At 35.8% G+C, this 20403-nt stretch overlaps 2 protein-coding genes and 1 long non-coding RNA gene across 3 annotated transcripts in view; 2 read left to right on the top strand and 1 right to left on the bottom strand.

The window, feature by feature from the left end:
- sema3ga (sema domain, immunoglobulin domain (Ig), short basic domain, secreted, (semaphorin) 3Ga) overlaps positions 1-6802 on the top strand; it is a 31776-nt gene extending 24974 nt beyond the window's left edge. Inside the window, exons 12-18 of the mRNA XM_052094227.1 lie at positions 77-299; positions 485-573; positions 663-704; positions 3249-3406; positions 3624-3691; positions 4794-4921; positions 5139-6802. Of these exons, the coding sequence (XP_051950187.1) occupies positions 77-299; positions 485-573; positions 663-704; positions 3249-3406; positions 3624-3691; positions 4794-4921; positions 5139-5534 (1104 nt within the window). The 3' untranslated portion in view covers positions 5535-6802. The remainder of the gene's footprint in view (positions 1-76; positions 300-484; positions 574-662; positions 705-3248; positions 3407-3623; positions 3692-4793; positions 4922-5138) is intronic.
- Positions 6803-7012: 210 nt separating this feature from the next.
- wasa (WASP actin nucleation promoting factor a) lies at positions 7013-20137 on the bottom strand. Its single transcript, XM_052094228.1, has 10 exons — positions 19868-20137; positions 17059-17199; positions 16016-16102; positions 14472-14568; positions 14266-14298; positions 12815-12974; positions 10694-10872; positions 9421-10367; positions 8507-8615; positions 7013-7586 (listed from the first exon to the last, which is right to left on the bottom strand). Exons 1-10 carry the CDS (start codon positions 19970-19972, stop codon positions 7534-7536), a joined length of 1911 nt encoding a protein of 636 aa, XP_051950188.1. The 5' UTR covers positions 19973-20137; the 3' UTR covers positions 7013-7533.
- LOC127620890 (uncharacterized) lies at positions 10274-13493 on the top strand. The gene is made up of 3 exons (XR_007967821.1): positions 10274-10407; positions 12915-12958; positions 13267-13493. It is a non-coding gene; the product is annotated as an uncharacterized LOC127620890 (long non-coding RNA).
- Positions 20138-20403: the final 266 nt, after the last annotated feature.

The following is a 20403-nucleotide window of genomic DNA, read 5'->3' on the forward strand; positions in this document are numbered from 1 at the left end:
ACACAGAGGCAAATACATTAAAAAAATTATATTATTTGACTATAGAGTTTTCTCTTTCCTCTGTCTTACACATTAGTGTACAGGAGGCACATTCACGCCAGGTCTTCAGTCAACAAAAGAGTTCTCAGATGAAGTGGTGAACTTCATTCGTGGACATCCACTCATGTACCACCCTGTGTATCCCATTCAAAAGCGCCCTCTGGTGGTGCGCTCAGGTGTAGACTATCGTTTTACTACTATTGCAGTGGATCAGGTGGATGCAGTGGATGGCCGATATGAGGTTCTTTTCCTGGGAACTGGTGAGTTTAAATTCCTCTGACTGAGATGTACATGGTAAATTAGTTGTATTCCCTTCTAGCTGTGTCTATAAAGCCTTTAGTATTTTTGAACTTGTGCCAGTGGTAGAATGTAATGTAGGGTTGTAATGAAGATATTCAGCAAACATGCTGTGTAGAGAGTTTTTGAATCCTTTTTTACCCAACAGATCGTGGCACAGTCCAAAAAGTGATAGTCCTGCCCAAAGATCCCACCACAATGGAAGAGCTCACTTTAGAGGAAGTGGAAGTTTTCAGGGTAAATCACAGTACAAAAACATTTAGTTTAAAAAACCTCAATAGATTAATGTTATAACAAAATGTATGCTTTCCTATTCCTCCGTACAGACCCCCGCTGCTGTCAAAACTATGCAGATGTCAGCCAAAAGGGTAAGAATTTAGGAAAAAACATTTACTTAACAATTAAAAATAAATAAATATACCCTAGTGGAAAAAAATATATAATTTAGCACACTTTATTCATTGGGCTTTAAGATACTAAAGTGTGTTGCTTGCAGGCTATAAACTGATATACTTAAAATCTGCTAAATCAGAACAACTAATTTTGTTCTTAATGCACTTTAGTTTGCCAAAAGCAGTGTTGTGGTGCAACTTAAGATGTGTTAAGTATTCTTGGTTGTGCTAAAATTGAACTATTTCAAGTATACTTTTGTACACTTTATCTACACATCTACCCTTGTTTTTCATTTTTGGAATACACAGAATTGACTCAGTGTAAACTTATATCTTGATGGCATTACAATTGCAAAATTACACTTTAAGAAAGCTGATCTAAAACGAACTGTTACACTGTTCACCCACACCACAACCTAATATTCTTTGGCATTTGATTATGTGCTTTAGCGCTTTTATAAAAAATATGTTAGTGCGGATATTACTGAGAAGAAATGTGAAAGATTCAATTTTTTTGTGATTTAACATCATTGATATTCAGAAATGATATCACTGAGATATTGGATATTACATTAAATTTTTCATGCAGGATCACATCTATCTCAAAGCAACACTAATCTCACCACTAAAAAAATAACCCCTTTTCATAACATAAAACGACATATTTAACATTAAGCTGAACTCGAAACATAACTATAACCCAAATTACTTTTAAATGTTAGTTAATAAAACCCCCAAACAGTCCCCAAAACCTACACAGACCTGCCTCATTAATTATGCAAACACAACAGCCAATAGCAAGTCCCCAAGCAGAAACATCAACCGATGTTACAGTTTATTCCTGGAAAGGACTATAAATAGTTTTATAGTCATAGGATGTTTATGTAAATAGTTATAACTTTCATGATATGACTTGTGTGATAGTTGTAGAATGACCATATGGTGATAGCACAGTGTTAACAAGCAAATTAACAGTTTTACATTCTCTGTTGGTTTTGTGAAATATGTCTTAGTTCAAAGTAAGACAAGACTGAGCAGACAAGCAGCATTAGACAAAGTAGATTAATGAACAAATATTGCTTTGTACCCTATTATTGTGGATGAGGAAATGACTTTAACCCTTACCTCTTCAAATCACACAAAATCAAATGCAATATGATGCTTTAAAAATGGAATAAAACACAGGGCATACTGTACTTGTGTAACGTTGTTGCAGAATGCAGATACAAACAACAAAAGACTGTCTGATTGAGACATAAATAGATTCATAAAGAGGAGGAACCCATACACAAGTATCATCATCAATGGCTTCACAGACAGCATTTCATTTTGTTGAGAATTTTTTTTTTTGAGCTGCAGTTTGTGTGAACTGAAATAAATGACAAGCACATAACCAGTCTGTCTCCAAGGAAGCAGATTTAAATCTTTTTAGTTTGCTTGTGTCGACATTCGAACTGTGAAAAGGGACAGTTTTTGACTAATATTTATTTAGATAAATAACTATTCACAGTGGATTTGACAATTGTGGAAGCTGGTCTGGTATAAATTGGGTGTAAAACACTGCACACTGACTACTTAATGTTGTTGTGAAGATTTCACAATCAGCCTGTTTGAGGGCCCCCCCACTTCAAAACTGGTTCTGGTGCGGTGACCGTTGTTCACCCATGTCAATTTTGTATCACTCTTGTGTTTTAAGGAATGTGCATTGTGCAATTAAAAAAAGTACTCAAAATAATGTTTTAATGATCATGATTGATTTTTAATTTTAATTACTCTCCAGCGTTAGTAACCTCTTGTTATAAGACATCCAAGTTATAATTAGTATGATAACATTATGTTCAAATGCAAATGAAATATGCACTCTTAAAAGTTCTCAAAACAGACATGGCATAATTAAAATATACAGTATATATATTGGGAAATATGATAAAGTCATATTGACATTTATTCATTTGGCAGACGCTTTTATCCAAAGCATAAGCGAATCATCTTAAGGAAACATTTGTATGAAAAGTGCCATACTACAAAGTTTTACTAGCATCAGAATAGCATTCAAAACAGCTTTAAGTGCAACAAGATTTATTTTACTAATTACTAATATTTTTTGTGCTTGAACATTATTCTGACAAACAAGTTTTAGAATCATAAGATGGAAACAAGAGCCTAACAAAAGTACACTATTTATGAACTTAATGTATATTTCCCCTAATTGCATTTGTTATTGCTATACTACTTTACCAATTCATTTGTTGAGATCAAAGTTTCTCTGTGTGCATTTGAAGAAAACATGAAATAAGTGCATTTACATGGTACTTTTAATTAGTACATAGATATGCTAATGTATTTGTAATGACTTATCATGAAATAAATATGTTTTAAATATGACTTTGGTATATTACGTTTTCACTAGGGTATACTATAAATATTCAATAGCCTTAGATAAGTATAATCTTTCAAAATGTATTACAAAAATAAAAGAATTATGATCTCATCATAAAACTATTTCTTTTTTCTCTATAGCAACAATTGTACGTATCCTCAGAAGCAGGTCTTACCCAGATGTCTCTGCATCGCTGTGGGGTGTATGGAATGGCCTGTTCAGACTGCTGCCTGGCCAGAGACCCGTACTGTGCCTGGGATGGTGAAAACTGCTCCGCCTTTACACAAGCCACGAAAAGGTCAGATACTGTGAAGTTTTTAAAGATACATACTGTACTATATGCACATATATTGTGCTATATTGTATAAATACTATAATGATTAAATGTGAATCCATGCATTTTAAACACTTTATAAGGCCCTGGATAAGTTTAGCCAGAGCAAGTGATGGCATTTTGTTAAATAGCAAAATGCTATGAAGAGTTTATTATAATGTACACTGTACCTTGCATTCAGGAGAAGCAGAAGACAGGATGTGAAACATGGAGACCCTTTGCGTCAGTGCCGGGGCTACAATGCCAAAGGTAGCAATAACATACTCACACATGCACACTCTATAAAACAATTCGCCGTACAATTTCTGAACACAAGTAGCTTACTCATGTTTATATTTTTTATTGTTTATGAATGAGAATCTTTGCAGACTTCAAGCTGAAAGGGATAGTTTAAACAAAAATGAAAATTATCTCATCATTTCCTTACCCTGATGCCAACTCAGATGTGTATGACTGACTTTCTTCTGCTGAACACAAACAAAGATTTTCAGAATACTATTTCAGTTCTGTAAATCCATACAATGCAAGTGAAATGGTACCAAAACTTTGAAGCGCCTAAAGCACATAAACACAGCATAAAAGCAATCCACATGACTCCAGTGGTTAAATCCACATCTTTAGAAGCTATATGAGAAATGAGAGTGGGTGAGAAACCGATCAATATTTAAGTCCTTTTTTACTTTAAATTCTCCTCCCACACTTATATAATTTCTGAAGACATGAATTGAACCTCTTTTCTGTGGCCTTAATGTGATTTTTGGAGCTTCAAAGGTCTGGTCACTATTCACTTGCATTTTATGGACCAACAGAGCTGATATATTTTTCAAAAAAATATTTGTTCGTGTTCTGCAGAGGAAAGAATGTCATACACATCTGGGAAGGGTTGGGGAGTAACCCTGAGAATATATTTAACAGGATTACTTATTTAAAATACAAAATATTAGTAATTTTATTCCACTAGTTACAATTTAAATAATTGGTAATTAGAGTACAGTTACATTCAAAAAGTATTTTGATTACTGAAGAGATTACTTTGCATTTTATTGTTTCATTCAATATTTAGTCCTTTCATATAAATATGTGATCCAAAGTGCATTTGAACAGCGGTCAAACACTTTCTTATGATGTGTAAATTGTCAGCTTTACGCTAAGCTAAAATGCTATTACTAGCCATTTTACGTACATGCACATGTTACCAGGTGTAAAATCATATTTTTTATCAAGAAAATTCACATTGATCATAATTTCTTTTTTCTAGTAAGACCTTTGATATTAGTGCAAAAATAATATTCTTGATGATAATTTATATATTGGTCGTGAACACAGTTTTGTGTGTGTGTATGTCTCCTAGTGGAAAGGAGACTGAAAGAGAAAGTGCAGTTTGGTGTGGAGGGTAGCAGCACGTTTTTGGAGTGTTCGCCACGCTCTCCACAGGCCTCTATTAAATGGCTCTACCAGAAGGAGGGAAGACGAAAAGTGGTACGATTGTATGCTTGTAGCTGTTTGTCCTTGAAATTATGTTGAATCATTATGTCTATGGAAAGTCCTCATAATGATAGCTGCACCAACTGTATGCTTTCAAGGCCGAAATGATGAAGATCTAATATCTACCAGCAGGGGCTAACTAGGACATGCTAACCAGCTCAACCCCTTAGTGACATGAGCAGACATCTAATGATGTTTTCTCTCTTCGCAGCTGAATCGAGAAGGGGAGATTTTTAAGACACAGCAGGGCGTTCTTCTGAAATCTCTCACCAAAGCAGATGCAGGACTTTACCACTGTCTGGCCACGGAAAACAACTTCAAACACACGCTGACTCGTGTCTCCCTGCGTATCCTGGACCGGGACATCGCAGTAGCCCTCACCACCCCTGATGAAGAAGAGGAGACAACAAGGAGCCAACACAAAGACCATCAACAGAGTACTGCAACTCCTACACCAGCGCTCTTGCTTGAGCCTGAAATGCGTCTGATTCAACAGTACTGCCAGTCATACTGGAAGCAGCTGAGGGCTGAGGGGAACTCCAAGGGTTATTTCCCTAAACGCACAAGCCGCAGAGACATAGAAGCACAGAAGGCTAGTGGAGGGTGACAATGAGAGGAAATGAGAGTTGTTATCTGACCATTCCCTTATTCCTATGTGGTTAAAGAGATAGATTGCCCAGAAATGAAAATTCTGTCTTAATTTATTCACTCTCATGTTCATGTTAGGCAGAATGTGCACTTCCATTGTGCAATAAGAAGGTGAGTAAATAATGACACTAGAGTTTTACTTTTTGGGTGAAGTATCCCTTTAATTCATGTATGTGCTCATGCATTCACTGTTCATTCATTCACCAAAGTTACAGTAAGTGCCCATTCCTCCATTGTTCTGGGATTCTTGTGGGTGGTGATTTGATTCTTTAAAGCATTTTTCAGTTGCCACAGTGATTTGACTACATTTCAGTATTATGCCAAGGTGTAAACTTCTACTTGCCTCAGAAGTCAAATTATGTAAATGACTTTCAAAATACATTAATTACATATTGCCTTTAATGTAAATGTATTTAAAGACCCCATGAAATATCTTGCTGGCACTGTTTTCTTTCCTGTTTTCACAGTGTCTGTTGCTATATCTAAGGCTGCGTTTGGCTTTAGTGCACGTCACAGCATGTATCATGATTTGCTATTGCTAGTTAGTTGTTGGTTGTATTAGGAGGAGGGACTGTGTAGTGCAATATGAGTCAGCAATATTTTTTTATATATCTTTTTTTTTTGTTTTCCCAGAACAAATTTCTTTTGTTTTATTAGATTTCTTCTTAGTTTAAGTTTTAAATGTATATCTGCAAAAAAATACATAAATACAAAATAATAATAAAAATATTAAAAACAAATTTGTCAACTTTTAAGTGCATACACTACAGCATATACAGCAAATCTCTTCAAAGCTAAAAGAAATGGACTATAAACAACAAATCTTTTGATTTCATGGGGTCTTTAAGGTAAAATCAAAAATAAACCATAAAGCACCTTTAAAGAGGATAGTACTTCATACGCTTAAAAAAACGTTGCATTATCCTATAAGATCTCTGCTACTACTTTGTTAAATTACTCAATCACTGGGCCAGTGCAATTTCTAATGTTCCACCTGGATTATGAAATTATAATAGTAATGTATTTATGTATGTTTAATAGTAATATATGTATGCATTCCATTACCTTTTTCGGTTAATAATGGCACCAAAAACATTTTGCAAGAGCACTATTGCCTTCATGTATTTGTGACTGTGGCTGTTTCTCACCATTTGTAATCTCTATTTATTTGAAGTTGTATATATTTTATGGGATGATCCTTGCTGCTAGAGGATCCTGAATAGGGGAGGGGGGCATTTTTTGCTTGATTGAACAATTTGAAATGTTGTTTTATTTATTTAAATGCATTCAAAATGACTGACACTGTTTAGGAAATAACAATTGTATGCTGTGCATTTAGTATCATGATTTGTGACTGGTTGAGCAATCACCATAAAAGCAAATACAAATGGTCATAGGTTCACAATAATATTGAGAACACTGGGAATATATTTATGGAACTAAACTGGGAAATATTTTTGTCCTTTTTTTTTCTTTTCTTTTTTTTACATAAAATAGTAGAATACTCTGGTTGTGAAATGTCTTGTTCTTAGATAATGTTAGGCAAAAAAAAAAAAAAAAAAATGGGCAAGAATTTGTGAGCAGTAGATTTACTTTTTTTTTATCACATTTAGATCTGAGTGTATTTACATATAATAAATGTTAAAGAAATAATCATCTGAAAAATTAACAAATTGTACACTTTTATTTGCTACCTGTGTCTTTCATTGTCTGGTCTAGGCAGGGAAGTGTACACACCAAACGTACTGCAAGTCTTGCCAAGTGTACAGTAGTACATTTGAGCAAGCAATCAATTTACTGTTTATGTTTTCTTTGATTACCTTTTCTATACCTCTGTTGTATTGAAGGCATTATATACACCCACAGAGGCTGAGAACTCAGTGTTGAAAGTTAACATTCACAACATGCTTAAACTGCTCAGGTTTGTGCAATGCTAATTGTTTCAGATTAAACCAGGATTAATTCCACTCTTCATCGTCGTCATCATCATCGTCAAATTCATCTTCCTCTTCTACAAGGTAAAAAGATCATTAACAAAACAGTGAGATTTTAGATAGGTATAGAACAGGGGTGCCCACACTTTTTTGTGTGATGATCTACTTTTAAATGACCACTCCATAAGATCTACCAACTAAAAAAACACAGTTTCATTTAAAATAAGAAAATGCTTGTTGGGACTACTGCATGTATCCCTACATGAAAATAAACTTCTAATTAATAAAAAAAAATATATAATAATGTTCAATGTTGATATCATTCAGTTTTAAAACTAAACCCAAACACCTATAGCACAATAGATTACATTATAGCCAGGGCATTTACCTTATTCTGTTTATTCAGTTGCCTTGATAACTAGGTTTGCGCATACGCGCCTTCCAAGCACTTCTGAGAACAGAGCGCGAAATTGCGACGCTACTGCCCGGATTGGGCAAAAATTTCGCGCTCTGTTCTCAGAAGTCCTTGGAAGGCGCGTATGCGCAAACCTAGTTGTCATGGCAACTGAATAAACAAAACCTCGCCTGCTCAATGTTTACTCGTCAAGTGCAAGTCAGACAGAAACTAAAAGAAGGAAAGACATTCTATTTATTTTTATTCGAATTTAACGAAAGTACATTTAATTTTTGTGTGATCTACCAGCATTGCCTTTGCGATCGACGTATTGGGCACCCCTAGAAGATTCATACAATGGCTAGAATCCAACAAACCAAATTAAAGGGATGATTTACCCAAAATTGAAAATGAAAACTCGTATGGCTTTTATACTTATAACATATGGTCTCAGTCACCGTTCACTTTCATTGTGCTTTTTCACATACAATGAAAATGAATGGTGACTGAGGCTGTCATTCTGTCTAACATCTCCTTTTCCTTTTTGGGCAAACTTTCAAATTAAATTACAAATATTTTGTAAATAAAACATTAAATGTCTACCTGAGGAATGGATGACTTTACTCCTCTTCTGCATTGCCATCATGAGAGCTCCAACTATTCCCTCTTCTGTTTCCAGTGCAGGTGATGGCGATTCTATGTTGCTGGTCACCTGGGCAAAAGACATTATAGCTTAGACTGCCTTATCCTTACAGGGATAGTTCATCCAAAAATCTAAATTCTATTATTATTTACTTTTCCTCATTTTGTTCCAAAATCATATTAATTTATTTCTTCTGTGGAACACAAATGAAGATGTTAGCATGTTATATTCAGTCACCTTTTGATTTCATTTTATGAGAAAATTATGCAATGAAACTGAATGGTGACTGAGGATAAAATTCTGCCTAAAGTCTCATTTTGTGTTCCACAGTAGAGAGAAAGTCATACGGGTTTGGAACAACATTAGAGTAAATTATGTTAGAATTTTCATTTTTGGGTTAACTGTTACAGTGTAAATGTTGTAAACTAATTATTTTGAACATGGAATACGGGAGTCAATCAGGTTCAGCATTTAACAGAGTGTCGGGGTCACCGAAATTGCCCCCGAAATTAGTATGGTGGCAACATACTGTATTTTTTATAGCATTTTATATAGTCCTTAAAATTTGATTCTAGGCTTAGTTACTCATTCATATACCGTGAACTTCATTTGAACAATGGACAAGTAAAAACTTACTGAGCATTATACCAGCCCTACATATATCTTTTGATGTTCATTTTATTTTATTGCAGCCCACAGTAACCCATTATTCAGATTTAATTACTTTATTAAATTGAAGTATTTTTGTATAAAATAATGTTTTATACATTATTGCAAATATTGCCCCTTGATGTAAAAGTACATTGCTGACACTAGACTCGACGTCTTCGAAAAATAAAATAAGTGTAAAATTGGTCAATAATTATGTACTCACCTTTTTGAGCTGCTTCCCTATTTGTATCTGGGAAAGTAATGCACCTCTACCCCCTGTCCCACCACAGGATGCTGGAGAGGGAGGACCAGTTCCCTCCAGTTTGCTGCCAATGTTCATTATAGTAGGGGCAGCGGGAGGAGGAGGAGGAGGAGGAGGAGGTGGAGGAGCTTGACCACCTGTGCAAGATTTGGCTGAGAGTGGAGGGGGTGGAGGGGCAAAGCCAGAAGAATGGTGATTACTTCGAGGAGGAAACCTCGATTCAGAGAAAAGGGGTGGAGGAACAGAATCAACTAAGTCTTCAGATGGCAGAGGGGGGAATGATTCACAAGGTGGAGGAGGGAAAAAGTCTGATGGGGGAGGTGGCAATGGCATTTCAGATAATGGTGGAGGTGGAAAGCATCCACTATTGTTTCTTGGAGGGGGAGGTAAGTGTCCGCTCCTTGCTCCAGGTGGTAGTGGTAGGGAAGACTTTGCAGCAGGCTGGGGTGACAAAACACTTCCTCGCCTTTCATTCACTGGAGTTACGGTTCTTCTTCCTTGAACTGGAGTTAAAGACTCTCTGCGTTCTGCTGGAGGTGGTGGCAATGGTCCGCTCCGACCTGAAGGTGGTGGGGGTAAGGGTCCACTACGTGCTGTTGGGGACTGCGGTAAGGGCCCGTTCCGCCCTCCTGGAACAGGTGGCAGGGGCCCTAATGTTGCAGATCGTGGGCTGCGGCTCTCAAGGGCTTGTGGAGATAGAACTGCTGGTAGAGACCCACTGTGGCCTCTTGGAGGTGTAGGTGGAAGGGAACCACGTGTGGGTGGAGGACCAGAGGATTGAATCGATCCAGGGACTGGTGGTAGAGGCCCTGTACGACCTTGAGGGGGAGTAGGTGCTGAGGAGAGTCCAGTAGGCACTTGGGGAAGAGAGCCACGATGACCACCAGGGACTGGAGGACGTGGAGACTCTAAACAAATAATAAACAAGTCACAACATGAACTGTGATGGTAACACTTTCTAATAACCTCCTATATTCGTAAACCTGAACTAACAATTAACAATACCTTTTCAGCAGTTTTAAAAGCTTAATGCAATTAATGCATTATGAACTAACAAAGAACAATTATATTTTTAAAATTAACATTAACCAAGACTAATAAATGCTGTAGAATGGACTGTTTATGATACTTAATGCTTACTAATATTAACGAATAAAATCTTATTATGACGTGTTACCCAAATTACTTTAACTTAAAATCTGAAACATTGAATAAACACCACCCCAAGACTCACCCTGATGGTTAAAGGCCATTTTAACAGCCTCCATTCCACCTGAACGCTCAATGACATCATAGATGAGTTGAGAGGTTTCTGAATCGTTTAAATCTGCTTCGCTGATCCCAGCGCGGGTCAGAAGTTTCATAATATCTGGGTCCACATTGTTGGAACTCATGCCATAGTGACTGACATGCCTAAAGTCATAAGACAATGAAATGTAAGTCTTCTGGTTTAAAGGTTTAGTTTAACCAAAATTCTCTCATCATTTACTCACTGACATGTCATCCCAGATGTGTATGACTTTCTTTCTTCTGCTGTATACAAACAAATATTTTTAGAAGAATATTTCAGCTCTGTAGGCCCATACAATGCAAGTGACTGGTGATCAGGCCTTTGAAGCTCCAAAAAGCATATAAAGTCATCATAAATAAACATCCATCCATAAAAATCCAGTGGTTTAATCCATGTCTTCTGAAGCGATCCAGCTGGTTTTGAGTGAGAACAGACCAAAATATAACTCCTTTTTCACTGCACATGTTGACAGCATTCTCCTTGATGATTCAAGCTTGATTACACTTCCTACAGTGCCATCTAGCACTCTGCGCATGTGTCAAGCACCAGTAAGTGTAATCTAGCTTGAAATCATGATCATGTCTAGAGACTGCAAACAGTGACAAAGTAGTTATATTTTGGTCTGTTCTCACCCAAAACAAATCTGGATCATTTCAGAGTTGCATGGATTACTTTTATAATGACTTTATCTCCTTTTTGGAGCTTCAGAGGCCTGAAAACTATTCACTTGCACTGTATGGACCTAGAGCTGAGATATTCTTCTAAAAATCTTTGTTTTTGTTCAGCAGAAGAAAGAAAGTCAAAAAAATCTGGAATGGCATGAGGGTGAGTAAATAATGTGAATATTAAAATTTTGGGGTTAACTGCCCCTTTAACTTTCAAAATAAAGTTAAAGTGTTACAGTGTTATATGATTTTGTCATCATTTACTCACTCTCATGCTGTACCACATCTATATGACCTAGGAGATGTTAAGCAGTACTGAATGTTAGTCTATGTTATGGGGTTTTCCACTGCACGATACAACTCGACTCTGCTCGCTTTTTGGGGGTTTTCTACTGTGGATAGTGCCTGGTATCTGATTTTTAGTATTAAATGTGATATCAACATCCTGCAGATCACTGATTGGCCAGGAAAATCGTCACTACCAGCGTCACTGGATTTCCAACACGCGAAATCAAGTTAGTAACAGCGATAGCAGTATCATTTGTTCACGCGACTTTCGAATTGTGAAAAAAGAAATGTGCGCTGTGGTCAATAAATGAGGTGCAGACTGTCCACTCGTTTACGATGAGTGAAACAAAAGTCTCTCAGGAAGTGTATCAGCTGTTGGCAGCACACAGCTACCACCGGACTTACCAACAGTGTACAGAAAAGTAAAAAAAAACAGATCCATCAAGGAAAAGTGGAAGTGGTTCGACCAAATGGACGCTATCTAAACCAGCGAGCAATGGGAGGTAGAGTGCTCTGGACACGGAGGATGGTACATTTTGTTATGTTAAATCTGCTTGAAAGCTTCACTTTATTTAGTTGACCAGCTACTGGAAAGCTTGCTTCTAAAACAACCAGGCCAATTTAACTGTTACACTTGTGTAAAATCATCATGCAACAACTGCTTTATGCGACACAACGAGCTAGTAGCTAACAGCTAGCGGTCGTGTTATTGTTTCGGTCAATTTGTTTCATATTTAAGATGATGTCACAGCAGTAGAGGCGGCGCAATTATGACGATCAGCCTCTAATCCCTCCCACGTTGAGATGGCACTTAAACTGCAGTGGAAATGCAAGCTCAGAAATGTAAAGCGAGTAGAGTTAAGGCAAGTCGAACTGTAACGTGCAGTGGAAAAGTGCCAAAAATTGTCATTTTCATTACATTTTCCAATACAGCAAAAGTAAATTATGACTGAGATTAACATTTTGCTTGTTCCACAGAAGACAGAGCAAAGTCCAACAGTTTTAGAACAACAAGAGGTTGATTTATATTTTTTGGGTGAACAATCCCTTTAACCTTACGAAAAGTCCAATGTGAGACCAATAACTAATGACTTTCTAGAGCCAGACTCACGTGAATCCACTGGGTGCTCCAATTTGTCCCTTCAACAGTTTGGATCCTTTCTTCTTATTTTTCTTTTCTTTCTCTTTCTTCTCTTTCTTTGATTTGGTAGGAATGATTTGGTTCTGGACAGTAAGAGGCACCATTGGAGTCATGGTAGGTGTCCCAATGCCTGTGATTGAAGATAAAGTTTAATCTGTGTACATTTAATGCAGTTTTATATCACTGAAATAAAAAGGTTGAGTTTGTGTATTGGGGTCTCCTGGAAACATTTCCGTTGTGTTCTGTGCCATTTGCAGCGCGTCTCTGTATTTGGTTGTGTTGTGAACTTTTGCAGTGCGTTTCTGTATTTGGTTGTGTTGTGAGTATTTGGAGCACACGTGTGTTCAATTTTTGTCTTAACCAATGTTTAAAACATTTTTACACATCAAATGATCTAACTTTTTTTTTTTTGTTATGTAAAGGTTCATTGTGAGGATTAACCCTGACAACAGCAAGTGCTCCTCAAAGTTCCAGGTCAGTAAAAGAAGTGGGAAGATGGTGCAAAGGAAGAACTCTGGCCTGAACCCTCATGTATCCTCCTTCATTAAGGAGTTTCTGGATTTCAGCTGGCAAAACTATTAAGCTACTAAGAGCAAATACACTCTACAAAGGAGTTTTCTGAATTTGTAAATTTTTAAGATTGTTCTTATGACTGGATCTGTTAATGAATTGTTTTAAAATACTCTTAATATATAACTTTTATGTATAAATGTTACTGCAGGTTTTTGGAAAACTACAATCTGCAAGAATATTAAAATGTTATTTAACAATTAAATAAATAACAAATAATAAATAAAAAATTAAACAGTTTTCGTTGTTTCTTTTTTGTAGTTATTTACTAGTTTTTACTACTGAGACCTGTTGAAATACAATAATTTGTACAGTTTTACAATAAATAGTAAAAGTGGACAACAAAAACAGTAAATTTCAAAGTGTAAAGTAATATATTGGTATTGTATTAAATATATTACTGGAGAAAAGACCATAACATTGTGTTTTACAGTAAAAAATACACTATACTGTAAATAAATTTACAGCAAGTTAAATGGTACTGTAAATATGAAACAGTATTTTTACTGTAAGTTTAATTTACAGTAAGTTACTGGCAAACAGCTGCCAGTAAGTTACTGTGATTTCTACAGGATTTTTTTTACAGTGTAGTTTTATAGTTTGATGCATCTGGTTCATTTGGGAGGCAAAGCATCACCGGAATAGCTCTGATGTTTGGTTACTTGACAAACAAATAGTCTAGGAACACAATTCCCAAGGTAAAAATTTACCATTGGGCGGTAAATTTTATATCTAAAAATATAATATATTGGATTTGCTAACATACTCTTAACCCATTCAAATAACCTTTATTGAAAGAGCTGACTGCTACTCAGTTAAGGTAGTGATCGTGAGAAGACAGCGATTCTTACCTCTAGATACAGATCCTTTTCTCTGCTGGTTCTCTGTAAAGGTATGTGAGAAAAACATAAAACATATGGTCTTTACTCTTTCAAAATAGCATACTAATATGCATTAGACTCTCTTGATGCCGGGTTCATGTATGTATAAGTCTGAATTGACAGAAAAACATTAGAAACAATGAAACCATATGCAAGAACATAATTTTTATTTGTACCAAAGCGATTATTTCTCTGGCTGATCTTCTCCTCCACTACAGTGAAGAAATTTTCAGCCTCTGTTACATCAGCAAAATTTAACCCCACCTGACAGTCCTGGGAACAGATTAGCTTTTATTAGCAGTTTTTATTCCATATATCATTGAAGAAATCTCATGAAATATAACCAACTACATAGGAGTACATTTTAGATAAAGTTTGAAAATACTGTAAACTGCCAGAATGGTAGATTACTTTCAATTGGAATACCAAAAACAGTAACACTATTACTGTAAAAAGTGTTAAAGAAAGGTTTATGCTTGCATTTAGCATTATGCTAACTCACCATTGCATCAAAAAGTAACCCCAACAAACTCAAAATGTAAAACTAATTTGTGACTTGCAAGTATGAGCATCAGAGATAATGACAGAATTACACAGAGCAAAAATTGTATCAGGCTTAAATGGGAGATTGTTTTTATTATTTTCATGGTGTCCCAAAATCATGGTGATGAAGCAACAACTTTGGTGACATAAAATTGTGTTTGAAAGCTAGTTAGATATTAAAACAATGTGGCATATACTTTATATGAATTGTTCACTCAAAAATGAAAATGATCTCATCATTTACTCACCCTCATTCCATCACAGATGTGTATGACAAACACACACATATTTTCAGATTAATATTTCAGCTCTGTAGGTCCATACAATACAAGTGAATGATGTGATGACCAAAAAATTGTAAGTCTCAAAAAAGCATATAAAGGCAGCATTAAAGTAATCCATATGACTCCAATGGTTGGATCAATATCTTCTGAAGCAATCTAATCAATTTTGGATGAGAACAGACCAAAATATAACTCCTTACATCTTGCCATTGCAGTATCTAGGCATGATCATGATTTAAAGTTTGATTACATTACACTTACTAGCGCTTGACATATTCACAGAGCGCTAGATGGTGTTGTAGGAATTGTAATCGAGCTTGAAATCTTGATCGCCAAGGAGACTGCAGATGTCAAGATTTATAGTGAAAAAGGAATTCTATTTTGGTCTGTTCTCACCCTGAACCTAATGGATCTCTTAAGAAAAACATTAATTAATCCACTGGAGTTGTATGGATTACTTTTATGTTGCATTTATGTGCTTTCTGGAGCTTCAAAGTTTTGTTCACCATTCACTTGCACTGCATGGACCTACAGAGCTGAGATATTCTTCAAAAAAAATCTTAATTTGTTTTCTGCAGATGAAAGAAAATCATACACATCTGGGATGGCATGAGGGTGATTTTTGGGTGAATTATTAAGCTCCTGCGTTCTGCTTAAATGTAATGGGGGTCAGTCTTGTTGTACACAGTGCTACAGTTTGAGGAAGTGCACTCAAATAACTTTAGAGAAAAGAGAAATACAAATTTCCCCAACACAAAAACATGTTATACATAGAGTGGATGGATGTCAAACTGAATAATAGGTGAGTATATGAGGAAGGTGGTAGCAATTATTTTGGTACCTGAATTAAGCACATTCATGGTTAGAAAAGACAACAGGTTGATGATACTTACGTCTCCAGGGAATGTGTGAAAAAAAAGCTTGGCCCTTTGGTACATCAGTTGATTATAGATTTCTTGTTCCCACACCAGCTTCCCTGCCTGAATGGAAGTAACATGTCTGAGCTCATTTCAATTTCCCCCAGACAAACAGAAGTCAAGTGTTTGCAGAAATAATCAAGAGACAAAAGGGCTCAAATATTCATGGGTTGGTTTGTATCTACATAGGCTGTGACCACCATAGACATATTTTAAATTAGTAATGGGTCAATCATTCTTCTATTCTAATGACCAATTTAAAAAAGATTTTACTCCTTCCTAGTTATGATAATTTGTAACCTAGTCCATAATTTTCTGTCACTTTGACCCTAAAACACATTTTGTGTTTTATGCAATATACAAATAATTTCTCAACAAACATTTACATGAGTAGCTTGCAAATGGGTTGTTGTAGAAACATTATAATCATATCTTTAAAAAGCAGAGAACCTTTTAAATGTACTTCTTCTTTTACTTTACCTTCACTTCAGTTCATAAAACTCAGCAATTCCCTGCGTGAACCATCATATTTCATTCTATTCTATGGGAATAGTTGTTCTTATTTTAATATCAGTTACGTACATTGGTGTTATATTTGATGTAGTTCAGTTAATGTAAATTACATTATTTTAATTTCACTTGTATTACCCTGATGGTGTTAAGTGTTTATGTGAGTGACACTAAGCACTGTCTCCACATGTTTACTGGTCATGTTTACTGGTTTACTGTTTACTGGTTTCAGAAGGTTAATATCAAGTTTATGATGTGGTTTTTTTCTTTAAATTTAATAGATTTTTATAAAAATATATATTTTTAACAGTGGTCATGTAAATTACAACAGTTTTAAACTGTAAATTTTACAGGTTGTTCTGTAAAGTTGTTTTACATTTATACATAATTATTCTGGCAACCACAGCTGCCATTTTATTTTAAATTGTTTTGGTAAAAACAACTGTTGACTTTTTTTTTTTTTTTACATGTTTGATAAGATAATAAGCAAGAAGTAATGCTTTAAGAACCTTCATGTCATAGAGACGAATGAAATAGGAGCGCTGAGGGCTGTCCTTGACAAAACTAACTACACCAGCCTGCTGAAAGGTCCAGCGGGTTGGCTCACTCGGTAGAGCCATAAACAGCTGCACCACTGCGGAAGACAGAGACTGCAGACAAAAAGGAAAAATAGAAAACAAACAAAACATAAAAGAGCTGTAATTAGTGTTGATGATTTTACTTTGGTCACATTTACTGATGAACTGATCTGTTCTCAAGAATGTAGAACACATCACACCTAGTGTCAAAAAGGTTTGATGAAAGAGACAGATTACAGCTGTTAACCAGCAAAAACTATTAAACTGTGACAGGAAATGTGTTTAAGCAGCTTCCCCTGATCACAATTCAAGCTGCAGTGAGGGCTAATTTCACACCTTTTCTTCCTTTAATCACAAAGCTTTAATTGTGCAGTCAAGCAACCAGACACCCACAAAATGGCAGTTACTTCACTAATAGCTCTAGCTATATGTCATAAGAGGTCTACTGTGTTGTATAAATCAGATTTGTGATAGATGATCTTTGCTTTTCAATTGTAGTATCAGGGCTTTAAACCTGGACCTCCATGAATTATGGATCAAGCTATCAGTTTTCCTTCTTTGTAATATCTGTTCTAGTCTGATGTTCTCTGACTGTAGGGTTCTGGTTTTGTTTGCCATTATATATTGCAAGAGATTTCTTAAATTAATATAAAACATAAAAATCCAATATTTACATTAGAAGCACAGATCCAACTTGCTAAACATTCTAATATGTATATGTCCATATATATATATCGTGCCATTCTAAACTAAAGTGTAAGAGCAGTGCAGATGTGTTAAGAGCTACTGTATATGTCTCTTTACATGTGATTTTTTGACATTACATATGTTAGCCAGCAGGTGGATCATTGATGGATCATCAAAAGATCATTTTTATTTGTAATATGAGCCAGTTAGGTGACGTGAAGTAAGTCAGCATCAGTCAGTGTTTACATACAACAGCACTACGTGATCGCTTGTATTACTACTACACTACTAAAGCTAGGAAATAGCTTTAAACGGCTTTAAACGCACAACTTCAGCATTACGGCTCATCACAGCTGAGAGACACAACAGACCGATTAATTACACAAACTCAAGGCGCTTACCTCTTATCAGACTTTCCACATTAGAGTGGACACTGTTTAAAATGGCAGAGGACATTGCGGTTTCTGTAGTGAAAGAATCTTGCGCATGCCACCGGCTACCTTAAAATAGGGAGAAATACCCCTCTTGGACAGCTACTTTTCCACTGAGAAAGCTGATCTTCAGAAAGCTGACAGCCTCTCTGCTTGGGAGTGGCAAGAGGTGATCACACACGCTCAGTCTCTCTCTCTCTCTCTCTCTCTCTCTCTCACACACACACACATCCATCCATCCATCCTTATTTATCCTATAACTTGGTAGAAACAGCACAAGCCATGATACCATTTCTGAAGTGACATTTTTTAATTACTAACAGAGGCTTGGTTGCATCATTTGGTTTGAACCAGCAATTTATACCAAGTTATTTTGATAATCGTTTACTTAAATTTGTTGCACACTCTTAACGAATGTGCATAGGTTTACATTTATTAATAATGATAATGTTTAGGCTATGTTTTTTTTTTTTTTTTTTTGAGGATCAGTGAATAAAGCTAGAATTAAAAATGTTGGTGAACTGTTCATTTTAGGCATGTATCTGAGTGGCGTGAAATTTAAACGGTTGCTTTGGATAAAAGCGTCTGCTAAAGGAATAACAGTAAAATAAATAAGTGAATAAATGTTAATATATAGAATACATTCACCAAAAAAAAAAAAAAAAAAAAGTCCTGATTGTGTCATAGAGGAATTACAGGAGGACGCAGAAATATACAACCCAAAATTGAAGTGAGAAACCCGTTCAGATTTACTGGTTTACCCACAGCTTTCTTAGATGTATGAGTTATATGTGGTTATGATTAATAGACTGTAAATTAAATGAAAGTCACAATCAAGAAATGTTTACGGAATATTACAACACTTAATTTGTTCGAGTTACAGTTAGACAATAAGCCTCACGCTTCATTAACATAATGGTACAAAATGTGGAAGAAGTTTTTAGCTTGACACTGAGTGTTATAGTACAAGTAATAGTTTGTGCTTTCAGACACATTTTCATTCACACATTCATCAGAACCTATTTAATTTTTGAAGTAACAAATGTCATTTAATCTGACTAAACCATCAAATGTAATTGTTATGTGTTGGATCAAGTAGAAAATGATGACTAATATAACAATACTCTTTGTTTCCCCCCACAAATAAATGACTTCATTGGACAATTGGGCTCAACTTTTGGCCACAGCTGCACAGATGTCACCCAATTTGATAATACTAATTTTATTAAATGAAGACAAATTGTGATCCATCCTCCCTCTTTCCCTGTAAAAAGTAAAAATTTGACATTTCTGGTTTAGCCTGCAGTGTAAAAAGTGGTAACATGTAGTTAATGGGTTTATATTACTTTATCTAACACTTAATATTAATTTTGTTGGTGTTACCTGATGTTGTCTGGTTAATTCAGTGATGTGAAGTTACATTAACATAATTTGTCTCCACATTTTTTAGGTTAACATCTTTTCAGTGTGATCTGACCCTTAAAAATTACTTTTGCTGGTGTAACCTTAAGACGTCAGATAGAGTATATCATAATAACATTATATGATATATCAACATAACAATTTACAGTGTTTAGCTTTACCTCTGGCCCAGTCCATGTACTGAGGGCCCTTGAACTTACCACACACCTCCTGCCCAGCAGATCTTCCAGTCTCTCATTCTCCTGTGGACTGAGCAGAGAGTGGCCCATACTCTCCTGACCTTTCACCTTTGTTCCTCGCCTCATGGCCTCACATGCACTCAAATCTAACCTTTAAAAAGTTACACTCAAAAGACAAAAGAATGAGAGATATCCTGTGATGTACTGATGACTAGGCTCAACAGAGAGCATTGAGTTTCTCTTCCTACTCACTTGTAACATCAGCAGACAAAAGGTTTTCACAGGAAATGGACAACCACACTTTTTTCTTTTCTATTTTCATTCTCGCCTTGTTAGTGTGATACACTGCTGTATGTTATGTTGCTTTCAGATAAAAGCGGAAGTCCCCTTAGGGCCGCCCCCATTGTTGCAGTGAACTCGTGAAAACAGCCATTACTGTCTACAGTGTGCAACTATTCAGAGTTGGGGAGTAATGGAATACATGTAACGGGATTACGTATTTAAAATACATATTAAATACATTACATATTAAAATACTGTATTACACTACAGTTACA

This window comes from Xyrauchen texanus, chromosome 27, assembly GCF_025860055.1.
Source record: "Xyrauchen texanus isolate HMW12.3.18 chromosome 27, RBS_HiC_50CHRs, whole genome shotgun sequence".
Classification (NCBI taxonomy): Eukaryota; Metazoa; Chordata; class Actinopteri; order Cypriniformes; family Catostomidae; genus Xyrauchen; species Xyrauchen texanus.